The 20,292-nt window shown below is 36.2% G+C and overlaps 1 protein-coding gene across 1 annotated transcript; it reads right to left on the bottom strand.

Annotated features, from left to right (window-relative positions):
* Window positions 1–310: 310 nt before the first annotated feature.
* On the bottom strand, window positions 311–19,664 carry SNAP23 (synaptosome associated protein 23). The gene is made up of 7 exons (XM_007935275.2): window positions 19,608–19,664; window positions 18,556–18,597; window positions 18,110–18,158; window positions 17,056–17,173; window positions 4,216–4,374; window positions 2,226–2,370; window positions 311–376 (listed from the first exon to the last, which is right to left on the bottom strand). Exons 1-7 carry the CDS (start codon window positions 19,662–19,664, stop codon window positions 311–313), a joined length of 636 nt encoding a protein of 211 aa, XP_007933466.1.
* Between the last annotated feature and the right edge of the window lie 628 nt (window positions 19,665–20,292).

The raw sequence follows: 20,292 nt of genomic DNA on the forward strand, positions 1-20,292 counted from the left end.
CAATGCTTTCAAATCTTGAAAGCAAAAGAACCTGCTAAAGTAAGCAAGGAAGATAGAAAAATGAGACTATATATGATGTATGAAAACCAATCTAAGAATATGAACTGATGGAAAAAATACCAGGAGGAAGGCTGAGCAGCTCTGCCCTCAAAGGAAAAAGAAATAAAAACTTAAGAGGGCTTTTGTCCTCTGGCGCTTCTTCCACATTATCTCCCGATTAGAAGAGTATGGGACCAAAATTTCAAACTCTGAAAAGATAATGATCTGAAGGAGGAGCGAAGGAAATAAATGATAAAGTACAGCAGTAGCTTTAGCTGTCAATGAGTTTCTTTGCTCTGGCATTGGCAATGTCAATACGATCTTTGTTGGTATCAGCCTGGGGAGAGAAAAAAAAAAAGATATCAGCATTACTTCACAAGATAAGTCACTCTAATAAAAGTTAAATTTTACACACTTGGAGTAATTGACACCTAAATAAAAAATTCAAGAAACACTTGAAGTCACATTACAAAACTCATTTTGGACAAGAGGTGACAGAGTATGGAATTCATTTGAAAAAATCCTGGTGTATAAATATAATAAAAGTATAAAGAGGAACTTGCTAGTATTTATCAATCCTAAAACATTTTTTCATAGTTTAACATCTCTAAAACTGGGATGTATCTTATAATTAATGGAATTTTAGGCACAATGAAATACGAGAATATGCTTTCTGCTATAGATCTGAACCTTGTGGGCATCCTCTGTACTGAGTCATAGAATCTTATCCAAACTATCCTAGGTCCAATCCAGGAATACTGAAATAACCTTCCCAAAGATCTTGAGAACAGATGTGTTACCACCCACATCAATATGTGAATTAAAATGACTGGTAATATGTAGCCTAAACCCAGGCTATAGTTCTGAGCTCAAAGATTCACCCCATTCTTTAAAGTACACTGAGATTTTAATGACGTTACAGTAAGAATGGCTTTTAGATGCATTAGGTAGATACACTCCTTGGAGAGATCAATCATGGGAGAATAGAAGGGCTATGTATGTACAGGGAGACAGCTCAGGGGGGCAGGAGTGCATGAGAGGGAAGGACACAGGGAAGAAGTAACTATGGGGAGGAAGTGGGAAGAGAGCTGTTGCATTGTGTGAAACTGCAGTCAATGTCGTAAGACAAAGTGTGTCAACTGCTGCATGGAAAATGAATTTGCTCTGTAAACTTTCACCATAAAAATTTCACAATAAAAATTTTTTTTAAAATGACTTTTAAATGTAATAAATCCAAACACAAAACAATTTCACTTTCAGTATCGTGCAGTTAAAAAAAATTAATCATACTTTCCCTTTTCTTATAGAAGTTTATTTTGTGTATCCACTGCACAAGAACCATTCTGTATAACTGCAGGGCTGATTTTCACCTACTATTCCATGGGACAAGGATTTAGGAACTTAACTCATTTGTTACTATTGTTAGTTGCTTTTGAGTCAATTCCAACTTATGACAACCCAAGAATGCAGAGTAGAACTGCACTATAGACTTTTCAAGGCTGTAACCTTTCAGAAGCAGATCACTAGTCCTGTCTTCCAAGGTGTTTCTGGGCAGATTCAAACCACCTTTTGGCTAGTAGTCAAGCACTTAACCATTTGCACCACCCCCAAAAAACCAAAGAGGTTTCCTTCCATCTAGTCCATTCTGACTCATCATCACCCTATATGACAGAGCAGAACTGCCCCATAGGTTTTCCAAGGCTGTAAATTTTTAAGGAAGCAGAATGCCTCACGTTTCTCCTATAGAGCCACTGATAGGTTTGAACTGCTGACATTTTGGCAGCCAAGCACTTCAACCACTGCGCCATCAGGGCCCCTTTTGCACCACCCAGAGACTCCTATTTTGTTATTAGATAAAGCAAAAATGAAAAAGACAACTTGCTTTGTTCAGGGGAGAAAAAAAAGACTATTCAAAGGTTAAATTCTAAACTTCATATATGAAAGTTTAAGTACAAGCACTTCATTTCAAGACCGGTTTTAAAATGAATGAACTATTCTCAGCAATGAAGAGAGGACTTGGTTATTGTTTTCAAAGTGCTAGAACTGCCACTTCATCAAAACCATTAAGACTTACACAGACAGGATCTTAACTTTATACTGTTTTTACCCTATACTAGCACAGACGGCAAGTACTAAAACACTAGACTAAATGTCTCATTCTCCTGTGTCAATAAAGAAGTGTTCACCTTTTCTGTGATCCGTTCTATTTGTCGATTTTGAGACTCAATTTCATTGCCCATGTCCAGGGCCATGTTTTTTAGATTTCCCAGGATACTGCCCACCTGAGTCAAGTTCTCCTCCATTTCATCTTCTCTGGCATCATTAGTTATACTATCACAAAAAGACAATAAATTCAGTGAGTTATAAAGGGTCTAAGTCTGGATTTAGTTTTCATAAAAATAAGTAACCAGATGTTCAAAATGGCTCCCAACACTTTTCAACATCAGCTACTTTTTTTCTTTTCTTTTTTTACAGACCACAAACAAGTAAATACACAATATATTCCAAACAGTAGTAAGTGCTTTTAAGAAGTGAAAAGGAGGATAAGGGGATAAATATCTACAACATGTGGTGGGAGGGTAGTCACTACTTCATATTGAGTGACCTCAACAGGCATCCTGGAATATCTGAGGCCTATCTGAGGAGCTGGCATACAAACAAAAACGTAAAAGAAGTTAGGCAGTGAAATAGGTGGAGATCTTAAGAAGTTTCCAAAAAGAGAAAATAGCAAGCACAAAGTATCTGAAGAAGAAATTAGCTTGGTTTATACTATTCAAAGCAAGAAGAACACTGTTGCTAGATTGAGAGACAATCAGAGAGTGAAGAGAAATGACAGAAATACAGGCAAGGGCCAGAAGAGACAAGGTTTTATAAACCCTAGTAATGACTTTGACTTTTACCCTAAATATCATGGAAAACAAATAGAGATTTCAGTGAGAGAAGAGATATTAACTGGTTTAAATTTTTTAATGAATCCAAGGAATCTGGTCTGAGCAAACAGATGAAGAGCGATATTATTTATTGAAATGAGAAAACTAGAGGAACTGGTTGGGAGGAGGGTATGAGAAAAAAAGTCTAATTTAGACATATTAAATTTATATGTATTATAGCAAAAAGAAAATGTTGAATTTTTTTTTTTCTGTTTTAACTGCCACAATTGTCAGACCACAACTCACGAAAATTCTGTATGTTACAAGAAAACCAGAAAGTTTTCTTGGCTGCAATCTTTATACAAGCAGTTCTCTAGGCCTTCTTCTTTAGTGACACTAGGTGAGTTGTAACTATCAAGCTTCAGGTTAGCATCCAGTGGCAAACCAGTTGCATCACTTATCATGTCAGCTACTTTTTTATGTTAGTGGTAGATATGCTAATCCTCACACTCTACCCTGCATCTACTGAATCAGACGCTCAAAGTAGAATCTAGGAATCTGATTCTGAGGCACATGTAAGTTTAAGAAGCACTGCTATAAAACAGATGTTGGAAAAGTATGGCCCAAGGACCAAATCTGTATGCTGCCAGCTTTTGTAAATAAAGTTTTATTGGAACATAGTCACACATATTAATTTTACAATGTCTATACAACTGCTTCTGCCCCACAAAAGAGTTGAGTGGTTGCAACAGAGTAGTTTATGGCTTGCAAAGTCTGAAGTATTTACTACCTGGCCCATTACAGACAACTTTGGCTGACCCCTATTCTAGATGATATATTTTAAAGTTATTTTTTTCCTGTTTATAGAACTAAAACACGCTTATGCCAATAATTTGGAAAGTACTAAAAAACAGGAAGAAAATTAATCCTATCATCTAAGAGCAACAATAACCACTGTAAATATACTCTCTCAAAAGGCAAACTTTAAAATGTACTTTTTTTTAATGGAATAAAATGCTATTTCTAATTGATGAGTTATAGTTCATGTATGTTGTTATTGTTGTTATGTGCTGTCAAGTTGGACCCCACTCATAGCGACCCCTCCTTGGGTTTCTGAGGCAGTATCACTACGGAAGTAGATTGCCCCATCTTCCTTCCAAGGAGTGGCTGGTGGGTTTGAATCACTAGCCTTCTGGTCAGTAGTCAAGTGCCTTAGGCACTATGCTACCAGAGCTTCTATATCCAATCTTCCGAGTGAATCATTAATTTAGGAAAGCAGGTGAAAATATCAGAACAGCTGGCCTACCGTTTAATGTATCCACCACTGGCTGCTCCTGCGGCTGCTTGTTGAGACTGGCCATTTGTCACACGGCCTGGCTGCTTAGATACTATGTTGTTAGGCGAGTTGTCTCCACCATCTCCCCATGTTGCCTTATAGGCCTTACCAGACTCAAAGTTCTTCGTCCTATATATGAATCAGGAGTATAAAGAAATACCAAAAAGCAGAAGAGTTGTAATTATTAGTGCTTGTTATCTGAAGATGGCCCTAGAACTCTTAGCAGAAAAGATGCATATGGATAGATCTACTGCATTTTCCCACATATAAAGCGTCCATGGAAATAATGCAAACACACTTGTAACACACAGCATTCATAGGAAGCCAATATGAAGGGGATGCAGTTTGTAACAAACTGTATAATGCATGTGTTATTTGCATAAATATATGGTAAATTACCTATACTATTCTCCATGAAATATGGGATAGGAAAAAAATGAACTATAAAACCCACTGATAGTAAAAAAAAAAATTTTTAAAGGTTCAGATAACTCTTTTACCCAATTTTCCCTACCCTGTTAACAAAGTAGCAAAATGTAATTATTTGATTATATCAGGTTTCCTTAGCCTCTGGCACCCTCCAGAAAGAGACAGACACTAGGAAAAAGTCCCCTAGGGAAGATATTCCAGGATGCCTTAAGAGGTTCATTGGAATTATCACAGAGGTTGATGAGGGATGGAAGAATAAAAAGCATGAATGGGTAATACTTAGACTCCAGCTACCCACTCTCACTTGAAGCAGAATAAACCAAAAACCAAACTCACTACTGTCGAGTCAATTGCGACTTATAGCAACCCCTCCTTGGGTTTCTGAAGCAGTATCTCTATGGAAGTAGATTGCCCAGTTTTCTTTTCAAGGAGTGGCTGGCAAGTTTGAACTACCAGCCTTCCAGTTAGCAGTCACATGTCTTAGGCACTATGCCACCAGAATTCCCTGAACCAGAATAGTTCCAGTTAACCAATTTTCTAAGTTAAAATTTTACATTACATTTTAACAAAAAACAAAACAAAGCCCACTGCCACCAAGTCAACCCTGACTCACAGCGGCCCTACAGTACAGAGTAGAACTATGGGTTTCCAAGGTTACAAAACTTTACAGAAGCAGAACTTTCTCCTGCAGAGTAGCTGGTGGGTTCAAATCATCAACCTTTTGGTTAGCAGCTAAATGCCTTAACCACTGTGCCACCAGAGCTCCTTATATTTTAACTAAGGGTTCCTTAAAACAAACAGGCATCATGAGAGAGAGACATGAATATTTCTAATTTCTAGTCAGCTGATGAATAACTGCCTTGGCTATGTTGTTGTTGTTAAGCACCTTCAAATCGAACCGTCTCACAACGACCCCTCCTTGGGTTTCCAAGGCGTTATCACCCCGGAAGTAGATTGCCCAACCTTCCTTCCAAGGAGTGGCTGGTGGGCTTGAACAGCCAGCCTTCTGGTTAGCAATCAAGTGCCTTAGGCACTACACTACCAGCTATACTGCTCTCAAATTTGGTTTAGGGCTTTTTTCATTTAAGAGTTTACTTCTCTTCTCCACTTGAAAAAAGAAAACAAACCTACTAAATCTAAACTTTTTAAAAATAAAGCATACGCTTCAATCGGCCAAAGCCCAAATTTTACCATGAAATTTACTACCCAAACTAGTACAAATGTAAGAAAAAGAGCCCAGGAAAGTGACTTTTAAATGGCTAGTACAAAAAAAGTGACAGAAAACCTTTATTAATATTTGGCTAGGTATAGTTAGTTAGGCTTCCTTCATATAGTATTAGTTTGTACTTTTCTATAAACAAAATGAAGTTGTATATGGCTATAATGTTGACCTCCTACTTATTGTAAGCTGTCTGTTAATGATGAAGTTTCAAAAGGCAGAGGACAGGTTATGTGAGAACAGTGGCAACTTCCTATTTAATGAACCTCTCAAGATTCATTTTTGACCAAGTTAGAATTAGATCTTAATCATGTTATAGGACAAGTGTAACTTCTATTTTTTTTAAGAGGCAGGCAGTTAAAAGGCCAACAAATCTAGGAACACTGAAGAGCTACTTAGCTCTCATTATGCCTTTCTTGGTTCCACTTGCAGTTCTTACCATTGTATTTCCTATTTATGATAATTGCTTTAGTAACTAATTATTATGTTAAATCCTTCCTAGAAAAATGTGGAATATATATACATATATATGTACATATTAAAATGCATATTTCCATACGATAATTATCTATCAGTTTGGTGATAAGGACTCTGTTAATGTTAAGACAGGTCCAGGGGAAATTCTAAAACAGAGTTAACAGTACATAAAATAAACAATGTATTTGTTTGTCAGAAACTTAATAACTACAATTATTAATAGAAGTAATGGGACAAAACTGTTTTCAGGATGTCAGATTGGGGAAAATGTAGGAGAGGTATAGATGGGAATTAGTGTCACAAAATAATAAGACACTACATTCCTTGAGAAAGAGAACAGGATTTGTGGGTTCTGGTCTACCAACCTCCTTCTGTTATAACCTTAAGAGGTAAGAGTTGAAATTCCCTAAACGTTTAAGAATTCTTCTTTCCACAATGAGACATAAGTGGCAAAAAGTGCAAATGAATTAACATAACGTAAATGAGTTTCAGTTAAAGCATAGTATATAGACAAAGAATCCAGGACTGGTGACCAAACCCTCTTCTCTGTAAGAGGACTGGATCTTTGATGACGTTCTTCTAACATCAAAGAGAAAAAAGCACAAAAAGCAGACTCTGGATTTTTTTTTTTTACAGCTTTGTACCGGGTTAGTCATGTTTACCTTCAAATTGGTCATGACAAACTGCACTATTCTTTTCCCCCATGCAGTTCTGATGTGTTCTGCAGGTTTATGAAGACGTGATTTTTTTTAATGCTGTTAATTTAATTTTACATAATCTTCAACCTCGAGATAGCTCCATGTCGCTTTTTAGCACCTCCACTCCAGGCAATGCCTTATAGTTGCTCAAGACCTGATGCTTCCCTCACTGAAAATTCCAGGGATGACTCAAGGGGTAACTCCAGGATCTTCCCCACACCCTTGATAGTTACCTATATTCAAGACATTGTCAGGTAGCTGCCCACTTAAACACGTAAAGTAAAAATGTTTTAAAAAAAAAAAAAAAAGGTAGTAATAATGGTTTTAATCTAATTTATCTTCCTTTCAAAGGATCATACATGCTCTAAAGGTAGTATTTCTGAAACCTGACTGAGCACCAAAGCAACCTCAGTGTTTCTGAACATAAGAGTTGCACAGGTTATACTGTGAAAATTCTGCTTCAGAGTATGTATGAAGTGGAGCCTGGGAATCTTTTGCTGTTTTATATGAATTTCATAGGTGCAGTAGCGACCCACCAAGGGAGAGAAACACTGTCCTAAGGGATTTCCAGCATCCTGTAGAAGGAATATTTTCAGTTATTTTTGTGTGTGTTTGTGATTTGGGTGAAAGTTTACAGAGCAAATTCATTTTCCATATAATAGATCATATACATTTTGTTTCATGACATTGACCATAATCCCCATAATGTAATAGCACTCTTCCCACTTCCTTCCTGTGGTTACCTTTTCCCTGTGTCCTTCTTTCCTAGGCATTCCTGCCCTCTGAGCTATCTCCCTGTGCAAATACTGTCCTTCTCTTCTCCCATGATAGACTGTTCTAAGGAGTGTACCTACCTGGTGTAAATATTCACCTTATGTCTATCTATTTTTTTGCTGGAAGTCATAGGAGTACATTCAATTCCAGGCTATTTTAGGCTATTTGGTAGTCTTACTATTTCTACAGGTTGGGACCTGTTAAAAGGCACAGGAATTAATCCGGAGGAAGCAAAGGGACACACTGGAATTTTAAAAAGCTGCAAGATTTAGAATAAAATGACCTGAACCTAATACTAGAACTATCATTCGGTAGCTGTAGAATCTTAAGCAAACTTCAGAGTATCCCTTTTCTTAGATGTAAAGGCTAAAATGACAGTAACAGTACATATGCTTCACAGGGCTGTGAAGTTTGTTACTAACAGATGTAAAATTGCTTTGTAAAGCACTGTATAACTAGGTAAATACGCTCCTTGGAGAGAACAATCATGGGAGAATAAAAGGGCGGTGTATGCACAGGGAGACAGGTCAGGGGGCAGGAGTGCATGGAACGAAGGACACAGGGAAGAGGTAACAGGGAGAAAGTGGGAGGGAAGCTGCTGCATTGTGCTAAATTGTAGTCAATGTCATGAGACAAGTGTATGTGAAGTGCTGTATGGAAAGTGAATTTGCTCTGTAAACTTTCACCCAAATCACAATTAAAAAAAAAAAAAGCACTGTAGAAATATTTTGATTCACTGGCTTCAACCTCAAAGTGATTCTCAGTTAACAGTTCTGTCTGTAGGTATACATATTACCAAAAATTAAGATCAGGTAGCTCCATATTAATTCAGTATGAAATCAAAATAAGCTAACACATGACATAATAGGAATTATAGAACTGATTGTAGCACATGTAAAGAAGGAAGATTTTATTTTACAAAATAAATTATTAGATATGGCAACTTTTAAAATGGTCTCCTGCCTTGCTCTAAATAGGATTTAAGATGACTAGACTGGCAATTAATTCCTATATTTGGTAGTAGACTAACTCATGGGCACTCCAGATCATTAGAAATGACACTTTATCAGAGGAAATCCTGACTCTGGAACCAGAAGGGAGTAGGGAAACTTAACAGAAAAAACATAAAACAGGTTGCTGAAATCAAAGTGGATCCATTGAAGAAAGAGATTCATTTGTCCTGAATTCCCTTACTTTTGATCAGAATTAGACTGCAGTAACACTCTATATAAAACTTCTTAGGAAACCAGAAGAGTTGTTATTTTGATAATCTTAAATGTTATTTATTATTTAGCAAAAGCTTAGTTATCAGAGCCATTAGTCAACATTGTAAGTTAAGATCCTTTCGTCAAATCCATCTTTTGGCAAAAAATAGCCATCAAGAATAAATTCACTTTACATTACACACCACAGCACAGATGTTAAGATAATCTCCACAATTCACAAAATCCATGCACATGCACAGAGAAACCATCTGAAGCATCACCTTTTGATGGTAGGTTAACAGCCCAAACTGCGCCACAAGACAGCATCTTAAAGTTCCCTTTGATCAGTTACCGAGCCCAGCTTCTGATGTTAAGTCTTCATTTTTAGTAAGCAGATTAGAAAGGAAGAAATTAGGTGAGAGAATGAAATGCAGAAAATAGTAAATGCCAACAAAATAGAACAAAAGCAGTTTAAAGTTTTAAAAACAAATGCATTTAAATTCCTGCCTGGTTTCATAGAAACAACCAACATCTGAGAATCTAGATAAAAAGAAAAACACAAGAAAAAGAAATATTTAAGCCAGAGTCCATTTCATTTTTCCAAAGAACATTTGGGTTATGACACTCTTTCCTATAATTATGAATGCAAATGAGAAGATAAAGTAAACATTAATGGAGAAGTGGTGCAATTTCCTTACTTCCTAGCCAGTCATTCTTTCTTTCAGATTACAGATTTTTCTTAATTACTTCTATTATGTAATTTATTTACACTGTAATTTTAAAAAATCTGTTTACATGTCTAACTCTCCCATTAAGTCAACAAATTTCTCAAGGCTATTCATTCAAAAAGTATTTGTTGAGTATCTAAGTATCAGGTACCATGAAAGGCACAAAAAATAGAGTAATGATAAATAAAACAGATGAGCCCAAAGATATATGGTATTCACCTTTTTAGTAGAATGGAGAAGGAACTCAGATGTTGACTGAAATTTAATTCAAAATTTATTTTAATCACCAAGAGCTAAATTTTCATACTTTGGTATCATTAAATATTGGAATTCTAGAAAACCTGTAATATCAGTTTTGAACTTTCCTAGGAAGTGTTACAGAAACATCAATTTTTCCTCAAATTACAGTAGATATAATAAGCACAGACTTCAGAAAGACAAGTTAATAAAGAAGAATGTATGTCTAAAAATGGTTAAACTGGGGCATCAGGCAGTTTATTACTTATTCTGAGACTTCTCATTTTAAGTCTCATTTTTTAAAACACTTGTCAATTAAAGTTACAGCTTATTAGTGTCATTGTCAAAAACAAGGATCTATTTTGCTTTGAGAATTCAAATTACAGCAACCTAACAAAATTACATTTCTTCACAATTTAAAAGTTTAATCCTGGTAATCTGTCAGTAAATTTTAGTAGTCTTATAGAAACAATTTGCTACAGTTAAAATTCCCTTCTAATACAGAGTTCTGTTAAGTAAAGCTATTTCCATGTCTCATTAAAAAAAATAAAAAGATCTGCTGACCTGGCTTCAATTAACTACCCTAATGAACAAAAGAAAGTTCAAAATACAAATCTATTGAAAACATTTCTTATACAGCAACAAATTTAACAACAGGTTCATTGTTTCCTTGCCAAAGTCAAGCAACATAGCATATATAGTTAGAAGCAAGGGCCTGGAGGTAGTCTGCCCGTTTTTAGTTATTTCAGGGAGGGGCATAGTTTTATTTTCTTCTTGTTGAGAATATATACAGAAAAACATACACAAATTCAACAGGTTCTACATGTACCATTCAGTGACACTGATTATATTCTTCAAGTTGTGAAACCATTCTTACCTTTCTTTTCTGAGTTGTTCGTCCCCCATTAACATAAATTCATTGCCCCCTAACGTACTATCTAATCTTTATAATGGCTGTTGTCAATTTGATCCCATATAGATAATTCTTAAAAGAGAAATATGCTCAAGACAGATTTTTTTTTTTTTTCACTAGTTCAGCTAAACTATTACTTGGTTTTAAGACTTCAGAGGGTATTTTTGGTGTAAGGTTTAAAGATTCTCTCAGGGCAACTGTTTCAGGGGTTCATCCAACCTTCATGATGCCAGAAGATCTGGAGTCCATTACAATTTGACATTCTGTTCTGCATTTTCCTCCTTTTGATCAGGATTCTCCTACAGAATCTTTGATCAAAATGTTAAGTAATGATAACTGGGCACCATCCAGTTCTTTTGGTCTTATGACAAACGAGATAATTATTGTTCATGGACGCAACTGGCCACACATTCCATATCCTCCTCCTATTCCTGACTCTCTTTCTTCCTCTGTTGCTCCAGGTGAATAGAGACCAATTATTGTGCTTTGGATGCCCTCTTACAAGCTTTTAAGACCCCAGACATTACACAATGAACTAGGAGGTAGAAAAGAAGCACAATCTCTATACTTCTACTTTCTCGTATCTTTTTATATGTGAGTCATCAATGTTTGTCCTTTTGTGATTGACTCATTTCACTCAGCATAATGTCTTCCAGCATCCTTATCACAGCATGTATCAAACTTTATTTCTCCTACTGGCCGAGTAGTATTCCATTGTATGTACGTGCCACATTTTATTTATTCATTCATCTGCTGGGAATTTAGGTTGTTTATATCTTTTTGGCTATTGTCAACGTTGTTGTTGTTATGTGCTGTCAAGTCGGACCCGACTCATAGTGACCCCTCCTTGGGTTTCCGAGGCAGTATCATTATGGAAGTAGATTGCCCAACCTTCCTTCCAAGCAGTGGCTCGTGGGTTTGAATTGCCAGCCTTCTGGTTAGCAGTCAAGTGCCTTAGGCACTATTCTACCAGAGCTCCCCATTGTCAATAGTGCTGCAAGAAATATTGGTGTACAAGTCTCCGAGTCTCTGCTTTCAAGTCTTTTGGGTACATACCTAGGCGTGGAATTGCTGGATCATATGGCAGTTGTACTTTTAGTTTTTTCCACAATGGCTGTACCACTTTGCATTCCCACCAGCAATAAGTAGATTCCAGTTTCCCCACATCCTCATCAATATTTGTTGTTTTCAGGTTTTTGTACCTTAGCCATCCTTGTGGGAGTGAAATGGTATCTCATCATGATTTTTATTTGCATCTCTCTGATGCTTAATGATGCTGAGCATTTTTTCACGTGTTTGGTGGGTATCTGAATGTCTTCTTTGGTGGAATGTCTATTCAAGTTCTTTGCCCGTTTGTCTTCTTCTTGTTCTTTTGTCATTAAGTTGTCAAAGTTTTATACATATTTTGGGTATTACATTGTTGGATATATGGTTTTTGAAGGTATTCTTCCAATCAGTGGCTTGTCTTTTCACTTTTTTGTTAAATTTTTTTTTTCTTTAATGAAGTCCTATCTGTTTATTTTGTCTTTTGCTATTTGTGCTTGTTATGTTAAACAATCCATTGTTAAAAGCTAGGCCTGACAGTGTTGCTCCTGTTTTTCTTCAAAGAATTCTATGGTTCTAGCTTACACATTAAAGTCTTTAATCTATTTGAAATTTGTTTTTGTGTATTATGTGAGGTATAGATCTTATTTCACTTTTCTGCACATGGGACTCCAATTTGCAGCACCACTGTTGAAGACACTCTTCTTTCCCCATCAAACGGACTTAGCACCCTTGTCAATAGTCAATTGACCATAAATGTGTGCGTTTATTTCTGGACCCTCAATTCCATTCCATTGGGGTGTGTCAATTTCATACCAGTACCTGGCCGGTTTGATTACTGCAGCTATAGAGTATGTTTTAAAATCAGTAAGTGTGAGTCCTATTTTATTCCTCTCTTTCAACATTGCTTTAGTTATTTGGGGCTTCTTCTGGCCTCTTAACCATTCCATATAAAGCTGAAGACTGGTTTTTCCATTTTTGTAAAGAAGGCTGTTGGATTTTGATCAGGACTACACTGAATCTACAGATCTCTTAGGGTAGTACTGACATCGTAATAATATTAAATCTTTCAATCCATGAACATGAACATTTTTCCATTTATTTAAATCTTCTTTAATCTCTTTAATCAGTGTTTTATAAATTTAATTGTATAAATCCTTCACATCATTTGTTAGATTTATTCCTAGGTATTTTTATTCTCTTAGATACTGTTGTAAATTGAATTGTTTCCCTTAGTTCCCTGTCAGATTTCTCATTGCTGGTGTACAGAAATTCAACTGATTTTCATTTGTTGACCTTGTACCCTGTAACTTTGTTAAATTCCTCAACTAACTCTAAGTTTTCTTGTGGATTTTTTGGGACTTTCTATATATGGGATCATATCATCTGCAAACAGAGATGATTTTATTTCTTCCTTTACGATCTAGATAATGTTTATTTCTTTTTCTTGACTTACTGCTCTGAGTCTGCCTGGTTTTGAATTCCAGCTCTCCCACTTACTAATGTAGCCTCTTCTCCCTCTGTTTTACCATATGCAAAATGGTAATAATAAGAAAATCTATCTCATATTAACATTATATGTAAAGTCCTTAGACAGGAAAGAGTTTAGATTATTATATAGGCCCATAACCCTCATCCCAAATTCTGGGATGCCAGACATTTTGAGCAGCACCACATAATCAAATACATTAACATTTCTGCAGTGAAACAAATTAATATTTACACTGAAAAACAGAGACTATAAATAGTTTCCATTCAGGTCACATTTCACAGTTTAATGAATTAATGGCACTGTGGTGTAGTAAATTACATGGTATGGCTTTTCCAGCCATAGTCTTTGTAACTCCCATTTGCTATGAGCAACTCAAAGTAATCTTCCAGGAAGTTTGTGCTCTCTCAGGTGTGTGGAATTCTGATGTTGGGATTGGTTAGTTTTGCCACTGACAGACTTAAAATGAGCCCTCCTAGAGGCAGAAAAAAATATCTGACTGCCAGCTGAGAGAGACATGCTGCTGAAAGAGAGATGCACAGCTAAGAGAGATACACAACTGAGAGAAGGAGGCAGTGAAGCCAAGAGTCACAAGACAGAGCAGCAGGCTTACCTGGCCCACAGAGGTAGAGGCCAGGCCAAGAGGCCAAGGGCCACAGAGGTGCGTGTAAGGGCACAGCAGAAGAGAGACTGTCCTGACCAAAGAACTGTATCCTGAGCATATTCCTGAATTTGAATTGTAGCCTGCTGCTTCCCTAATAAACCCTATAATCTGTGAGTTCTGTTTGGCCACTGCAGTGAATTAGAGAACCCAGCAGAGAAGCAGCGGGTGTCGCAAGAGGGACGGTTGATGTCAAAGTTGGTTAAGAGGGCTGGAGGATGGCAGCATGTCTGGCCTCATAAGAGCAAGCCTTGGGATGCTAATAGTGATTCTGTCTTCCTCTTGTGTAGTTAGAGGAAGTCAGAAAATGCCGCCTCCTTGCCACTTTAGCTGGTACCAAATATTGGAAGGAAAGAAAAAAAAAAACGAAACAAAACTTTGGCTTTCAGAATTGTTTAGATTTCTAAATTACCGGTAAGAGACTGTGAACCTGGGTTGTTTTTACTACAATTAGTAGTACTAGCTATATACAAAGGCTCTGTGTCTGCCTTGGAGAAGCTCATGACTTACATGATCAGCCTAACTGAACAAGAGATTAGCAAATAAGATTAAAATGAGCAACATACTGGCAAGAATGACAGGAGGGAGAGCTGAGGACAAGAGAGCACTCTATCCTCTTCTAGGAATAACTGTTTGTTTTAGCAATCTCCCTCATTCCATCTGTTAAGGATGCCTTCTCCTGACCTACTGAGGTGAGAGGCTAAAGACTGCTTTAGGATTACACTCTCTTCTCCAACCATCTTCCAAGAAAATCTTGCCTATGATTGGCTGGAATACATAAAAGGGGAAAAAATGAATCTTTCTGTAGCTCCACTGACCACTTTCTATATCAGACCACCTCAGGATTCAATGTTCTTCCTGCTTATCAACCCCTAACTGAGAGGTGATCCAGCTTTAGGTTTAAAGAGGACTTCCTCCTCCTCATTCTTCTAGACTTTCTCTTCTCTGTGCTTTTCCAAGAGGGAACATGAAACACAGAAGAAAGGCACATCAAGTAAGTTTTCAAATGTAGCTAAGAGTTTTAATCAAATTATTTACTATTTACAACTTATTTGGTTAAAGTAATCTGCTAAACCCTGATTTACAAGTCTTATTATTAAAATACAGACTTTCAGACAGTAAATTTAGATATTAATAGGTCAAGCTTATCTTAGAAAAATGGACAAAACTAGGAAGAACACTGTCAAATCTTAATTTCTCATGCCCCAAAATAAACACTAAAGTTGACCAACAAGCAACTTAAATGTATTTTCTCTAGTTAAAATGGCACAGAAAATGCTGTCACATGAAAAAATTTACCTGAAAGTATGACAATATACCAAAAGGTACTCTATCCTACCTCCTGTGAGCAGTAAAAGTGCTGAGAGTCTATAAATTTTTGCATGCCATTCTTGGTTAATCTATCAGACCAGCTGAGACAACTGGAAGTACTAATGATTAGAAAGCTCTTTAAAAATGACTTTGCAGCACTAAGGATAGTCATTCAATCTCCAGACATTACTGTTTCAACTAAGATTAAAGTTCAGAGCAGTTATCTTGTTAGTTACTTTTTAAAATAGGTAAGTTCTTTCTAACAGAAGAGAAGATAATCGTTAACTGCCTCAGTCTAAACTTCATCTTGATTTGAATACATTCAATATTGTCAACATCATGGAGAACTTAAATATTCACAGTGGAGCCACCACAAAAATGAATTCCTTGTGTTAAGCATAACGTCACACTATATACCAATAGCTTAAAGACTCTACTACATCATGCACTGTATTTAAAGCAACCTTCGTGAACCACTGTCTACCCCCGCTCTCCAAAGCCTTTCCCTCTTCTTTTTCAAGCTTACCATTTTTGTCACTGTGATATTCTTCATCTCCTAGTTTACTAAGAGACTCCAAATCTTCAGTCTTTTTTGAGTCTTCTTTCTTTGAATTTGATATACAGTCATTTGATTTAAAATTTATTTTCTTTGACTTACTCTTTCCTCTAATCTAACAATATCCTGCCTCATAGGCCTAGATTACACGAGGTTCTTAACCATTCTCTTGGTGTGCATTTTAAACTCCACTCCACTCCATCAACTCCTTAGACTGGCATTCAAGGTCATCTATCACCTACCTATATCTTATTTTCCATTTCTCATCTATCTGAATCATTCAGCTATGTCAAACTCCTCCTTAATCTTTGTTTATGCTGGTTCTTCTCTCTCTCTGTTCCTCCATATTTATACAAATCCTTTTAATCCCTCAAAGCTCAATTCAAACCTTATCTCTTCTATAGGATGTTCTCCATCTGTGCCCCTAGATTTAGTCTTTATCACATGATCTAACACTAGATTACATATAATCTTTTATTTTTTGCTATTCTTTCTCATATATCCAACCACCTGGTAAGATTTTTAAGACAAGGTCCAAATCCTTTTACTCCTTGGCTATCCCTCAAGTGCCTAGCACAGAATATCTATTTTGTTATTATTTTTCATTTGAAAGGAAAAGACACTGAATTCCATTCTGCTCTATATTATGCAGAACTATATTTCCTAACCTTTTCATGTATTTATAAAAAAATGAAATGGGCACTTAATCCAAGTATTGTTGTTGTTATGTGCCATCGAGTTGGACCTGACTCACTGTGACCCTTCCTTGGATTTCGGAGACAGGATCACTACGGAAGTAGATTCCCCAACCTTCCTTCCAAGGAGTGGCTGGTGGGTTTGAACCGCCACCCTTCTGGTTAGCAGTCAAGTGCCTTAGGCACTACGCTACCCAAATGTAAGCCAGTTTTCACCAAACATGTCCATTTACACTTGAAAAGCTCAATCTGCCCTAAAGGAGAAGTATCTTAGCTGTATTTAACAAAGTCACACTTCTGAGCTTCTATGGTGAGAGAGAAAGAAGAAGTTAATTTAAAAAATAATTTTAAAAGGTCTTGATTTATCAACTTACCTATTACATGGACAGACACAAAGGCCACAGCACTTGTTGAGCTCTGTTAAAGTCTTCTCTGCCTCTCTCATATCTTTATTTATTTGGTCCATGCCTTCTTCTATACGGTTTAGTTGTTCTATGAGTAAGTTGTAAAAGTTACATTTTGTGTTACATTCATAACACCAATCTAAAATACTATTATGGATCAGCAAAGTTCAACCTCAAATCAACCAATGATTCATCGCAGTGAATATATCAGAGCCAGAAGATAACTGCAAGCTATTTAACATGTAAATAATCTTTGACATACTATTCTGACAGTACCAAGCCTCTTTTATTGTGGCAAGATTTGTTCTTAAGAAATTTGTACACCAGGAGTATGGAAGGATTTGTTGAGAGATTATTCTTAGAACTGAGTTAAGTACACTTAACCAGACTAGGTCCCCAATATCAATGATCATTAAATAGCCTCAAAACCTGAGAACTGTCACAAGACTAACAGAAACTAGACCAAATTACTCATGGCAAATTCAAATTGGATGTTTCCAAGCTCACTAGAATCCAGACTTGTGTTAGGGCTTAACTGATCTTTGAGGCCAATATAAGAATATCCAAATGTCTAATGTGCGTATTCAAGGAGCTCTGGTGTCTAACGAGAAGGGTGACTGTTCAAACCCATCAGCCACTCCACAGAAGGAAAAAAGAGCAATCTACTTTCATAGAGATTTACTGCTTTGGAAAACCAATGAGGGTCACCATGAGTCAGAATCCACTCGATAGCAGAGGGTTTGATTTGGTTTGGTTTGGTTTAATGTGCATATAGCCAAATGCACACAATAAGACAATCAGTACCCTGCTGGCCTAACACATACTTGGCATACAAATGGGCATTGTTGACCCCTCTAAACAGGCTATGAACATGATATAATTCAAATCAGAAGAAAAGAAACATATTTCTGTTTGGTCTTGCAAATAGAAGACATTCCCAAAGGCTGAACTTTCTGTGTGGTTAATGTGATAGAGTATTTTGCATAAGTTAAATCAAGAGTTTCTGCCAGTGACTTCAACTCACCCCCTTGTTCATCCAGCATAGTGATGGTCTTGATTCCTGCATCCTGAGACTAAAAGAAGGGAAAAAAGCCAATAGAACAACAAAATAAAACATACAAAGACTGATAAACAGCAAGAATCATTTAGAAATCCAAGTTCTTAGTGAATTACAGCTACAAACAGCTAGTATTCCTAAAACAACACATTTTAACACTTTAACTCCCCTGAAATAATTAAGTCATAAATGGTGAACTGATGTTCCCTGTCATATTCCATACTGTGAAGGGAAAAACAGAAAAGGGCCGTTAATACCTGACTTGACAATTATAGCAATTGCTGATAACAAATCATAAAGCGTATGATATAATACCCTCCTTCCTGATTCTTAACATCAATTCTAACTAGTGCTATCAGGATCTCTCCCCTATCCAGTTTCTATACTTAACTCAATGATTAAACACGTCTTACCTCAATGGCTAAACCTAGGATTCTCCGTGTGCTTTCCAGAGACTAGGAAAAAGAAATGAGAGAGAGAGAGAGTCTTTTAACAAAAATCTGATCACAGGTCATATTTACGATTCTACTCCATTTTTAAAAACTTGAAACCTACCCCTCTCTTTAAAAACTAATAACCCACCCTTCCCTTTAAGATAAAACAAAGATCCATCAGTAGATAAATGGATAAACAAATGAAGTATACACATACAATGGAATACTATTCAGCCATAAAAAGAAAGTATAACAAAGTAGTAATGTGGGGTACATCTCCTCAAGAACATTATATTTAGTGAAATAAGTCACACATAAAAGGTTATACACATATGGCATGATTCCTACAGCAACACATCTATAGCAACAGAGCACATTAGAGGTTATCAGGAGACTGGGGGGGTACAAAATGAGGAGTTATTACTTAATGGGTACGGGGTATTTTCATAAAGTAATGAAAAGGTTTTGAAACTAGAAAGAGCTGGTGGTTGTACAACATTGTGAGTAAATTAAATACCAGTGCACTATACACTTTAAAATGGTTAATTAACTGCATGCTACATGAATTTAATCTCAATTTATAAAATGTATTAAAATTGAAATACTATAACTATAGTTAACTATAACTAATACACTATAACTATAGTTTCTTTCTTTCTACCAGGTGACCTTTAGATCTTCCTACCAACAGAAAATTTAGAAGGTGTTATGAATGGGATACATACAAAATTTAAGGAAAATAAAAATCTAGGTATACTATACAGATATTAGAAAATTCTGCTATATTAAGAGTTCAAAATTCCAAGTAACTGATAAGTAATGACCATCTACAAAATCATATAGATTGTTTTCACTTATTCAGTTTCGGTGAATTAAAAAAAAAAAAAAAGCGAGTAATGACTATGGTACAAATGCATTCTTAGATATAAAGTAGGAGGAAAAAGCCAAAATTATCTTCTAAAAGGTCCTCTCATCACCCCACTATGGAAACTAACATAGAATTGCTTACTTATTCCAAATAAAACATTTACCTCATCGGTAACCTGGTGAGCCCTCAGCTGTATTTCTTCTGATGACAGATTATCCATAATGAATCAAAACTCTTGACAGGCACAAGAAATGGAAATGTGGATATTCTGTAAGAGTAAGGATACACAAAGCAAGCTGTTTGAGTAGTGTATGGATTTCAGGAATTTAGGGATACTTATCAAGGAAAACAGGGTAAGTAAAGAAATTAAGGCTGAGAGAGGATAAATGGATATTTAATGCTAGCTAGTACCACAGGTGAATTGAAAACTCCGGTTTTAGGATTTCTTGAGCAGTGCTCTTTCTAATAGGAAAGTGGTCGCTCTACTGTCAAAAGCAAGGCATTACTAAAAGATAAGCTTGAAAGGCTATTAAAATAAATTGTTTTACAGTGTTTCTTTGCACATTGTTTTAATATGGGAAAGCAATAATATGAAGTAGAAGCTTAAGTAAGAGAGTGTTCTATTAGAAAAGTAACAAAATACAAATTCATATACCTAAAGGACAAAGGAAACCATTTTTAAAATGTGCCAGTTGTCCTGGCTATTTGTTGGAGAAAATGAAATACTTTCATTCTTAAGAAGGAAAGGGGAATGTTAGTACAAAGAGCTCAGAAAAGAATGTTTTTAGTAATAGTAGGGAGTTCCAGGGTGATGTAAATGGTTAATACACTGGCTGTTAAAAAAAAGT

The sequence above is a fragment of the Orycteropus afer genome, unplaced genomic scaffold, assembly GCF_000298275.1.
Source record: "Orycteropus afer afer isolate SDZICR_OR568_19922 unplaced genomic scaffold, OryAfe1.0 scaffold00026, whole genome shotgun sequence".
Lineage (NCBI taxonomy): Eukaryota > Metazoa > Chordata > Mammalia > Tubulidentata > Orycteropodidae > Orycteropus > Orycteropus afer.

Coding starts and splice junctions, on each gene's coding strand:
- SNAP23 (XM_007935275.2), bottom strand. CDS start 19,664: ATGGATAATCTGTCATCAGAAGAAATACAGCTGAGGGCTCACCAGGTT. Junction 17,174..18,109: donor TATGCTGGATGAACAAGGGG/GTGAGTTGAAGT, acceptor ACTTACTCATAG/AACAACTAAACCGTATAGAA. Junction 377..2,225: donor TAGAACGGATCACAGAAAAG/GTGAACACTTCT, acceptor TTCTCTCCCCAG/GCTGATACCAACAAAGATCG.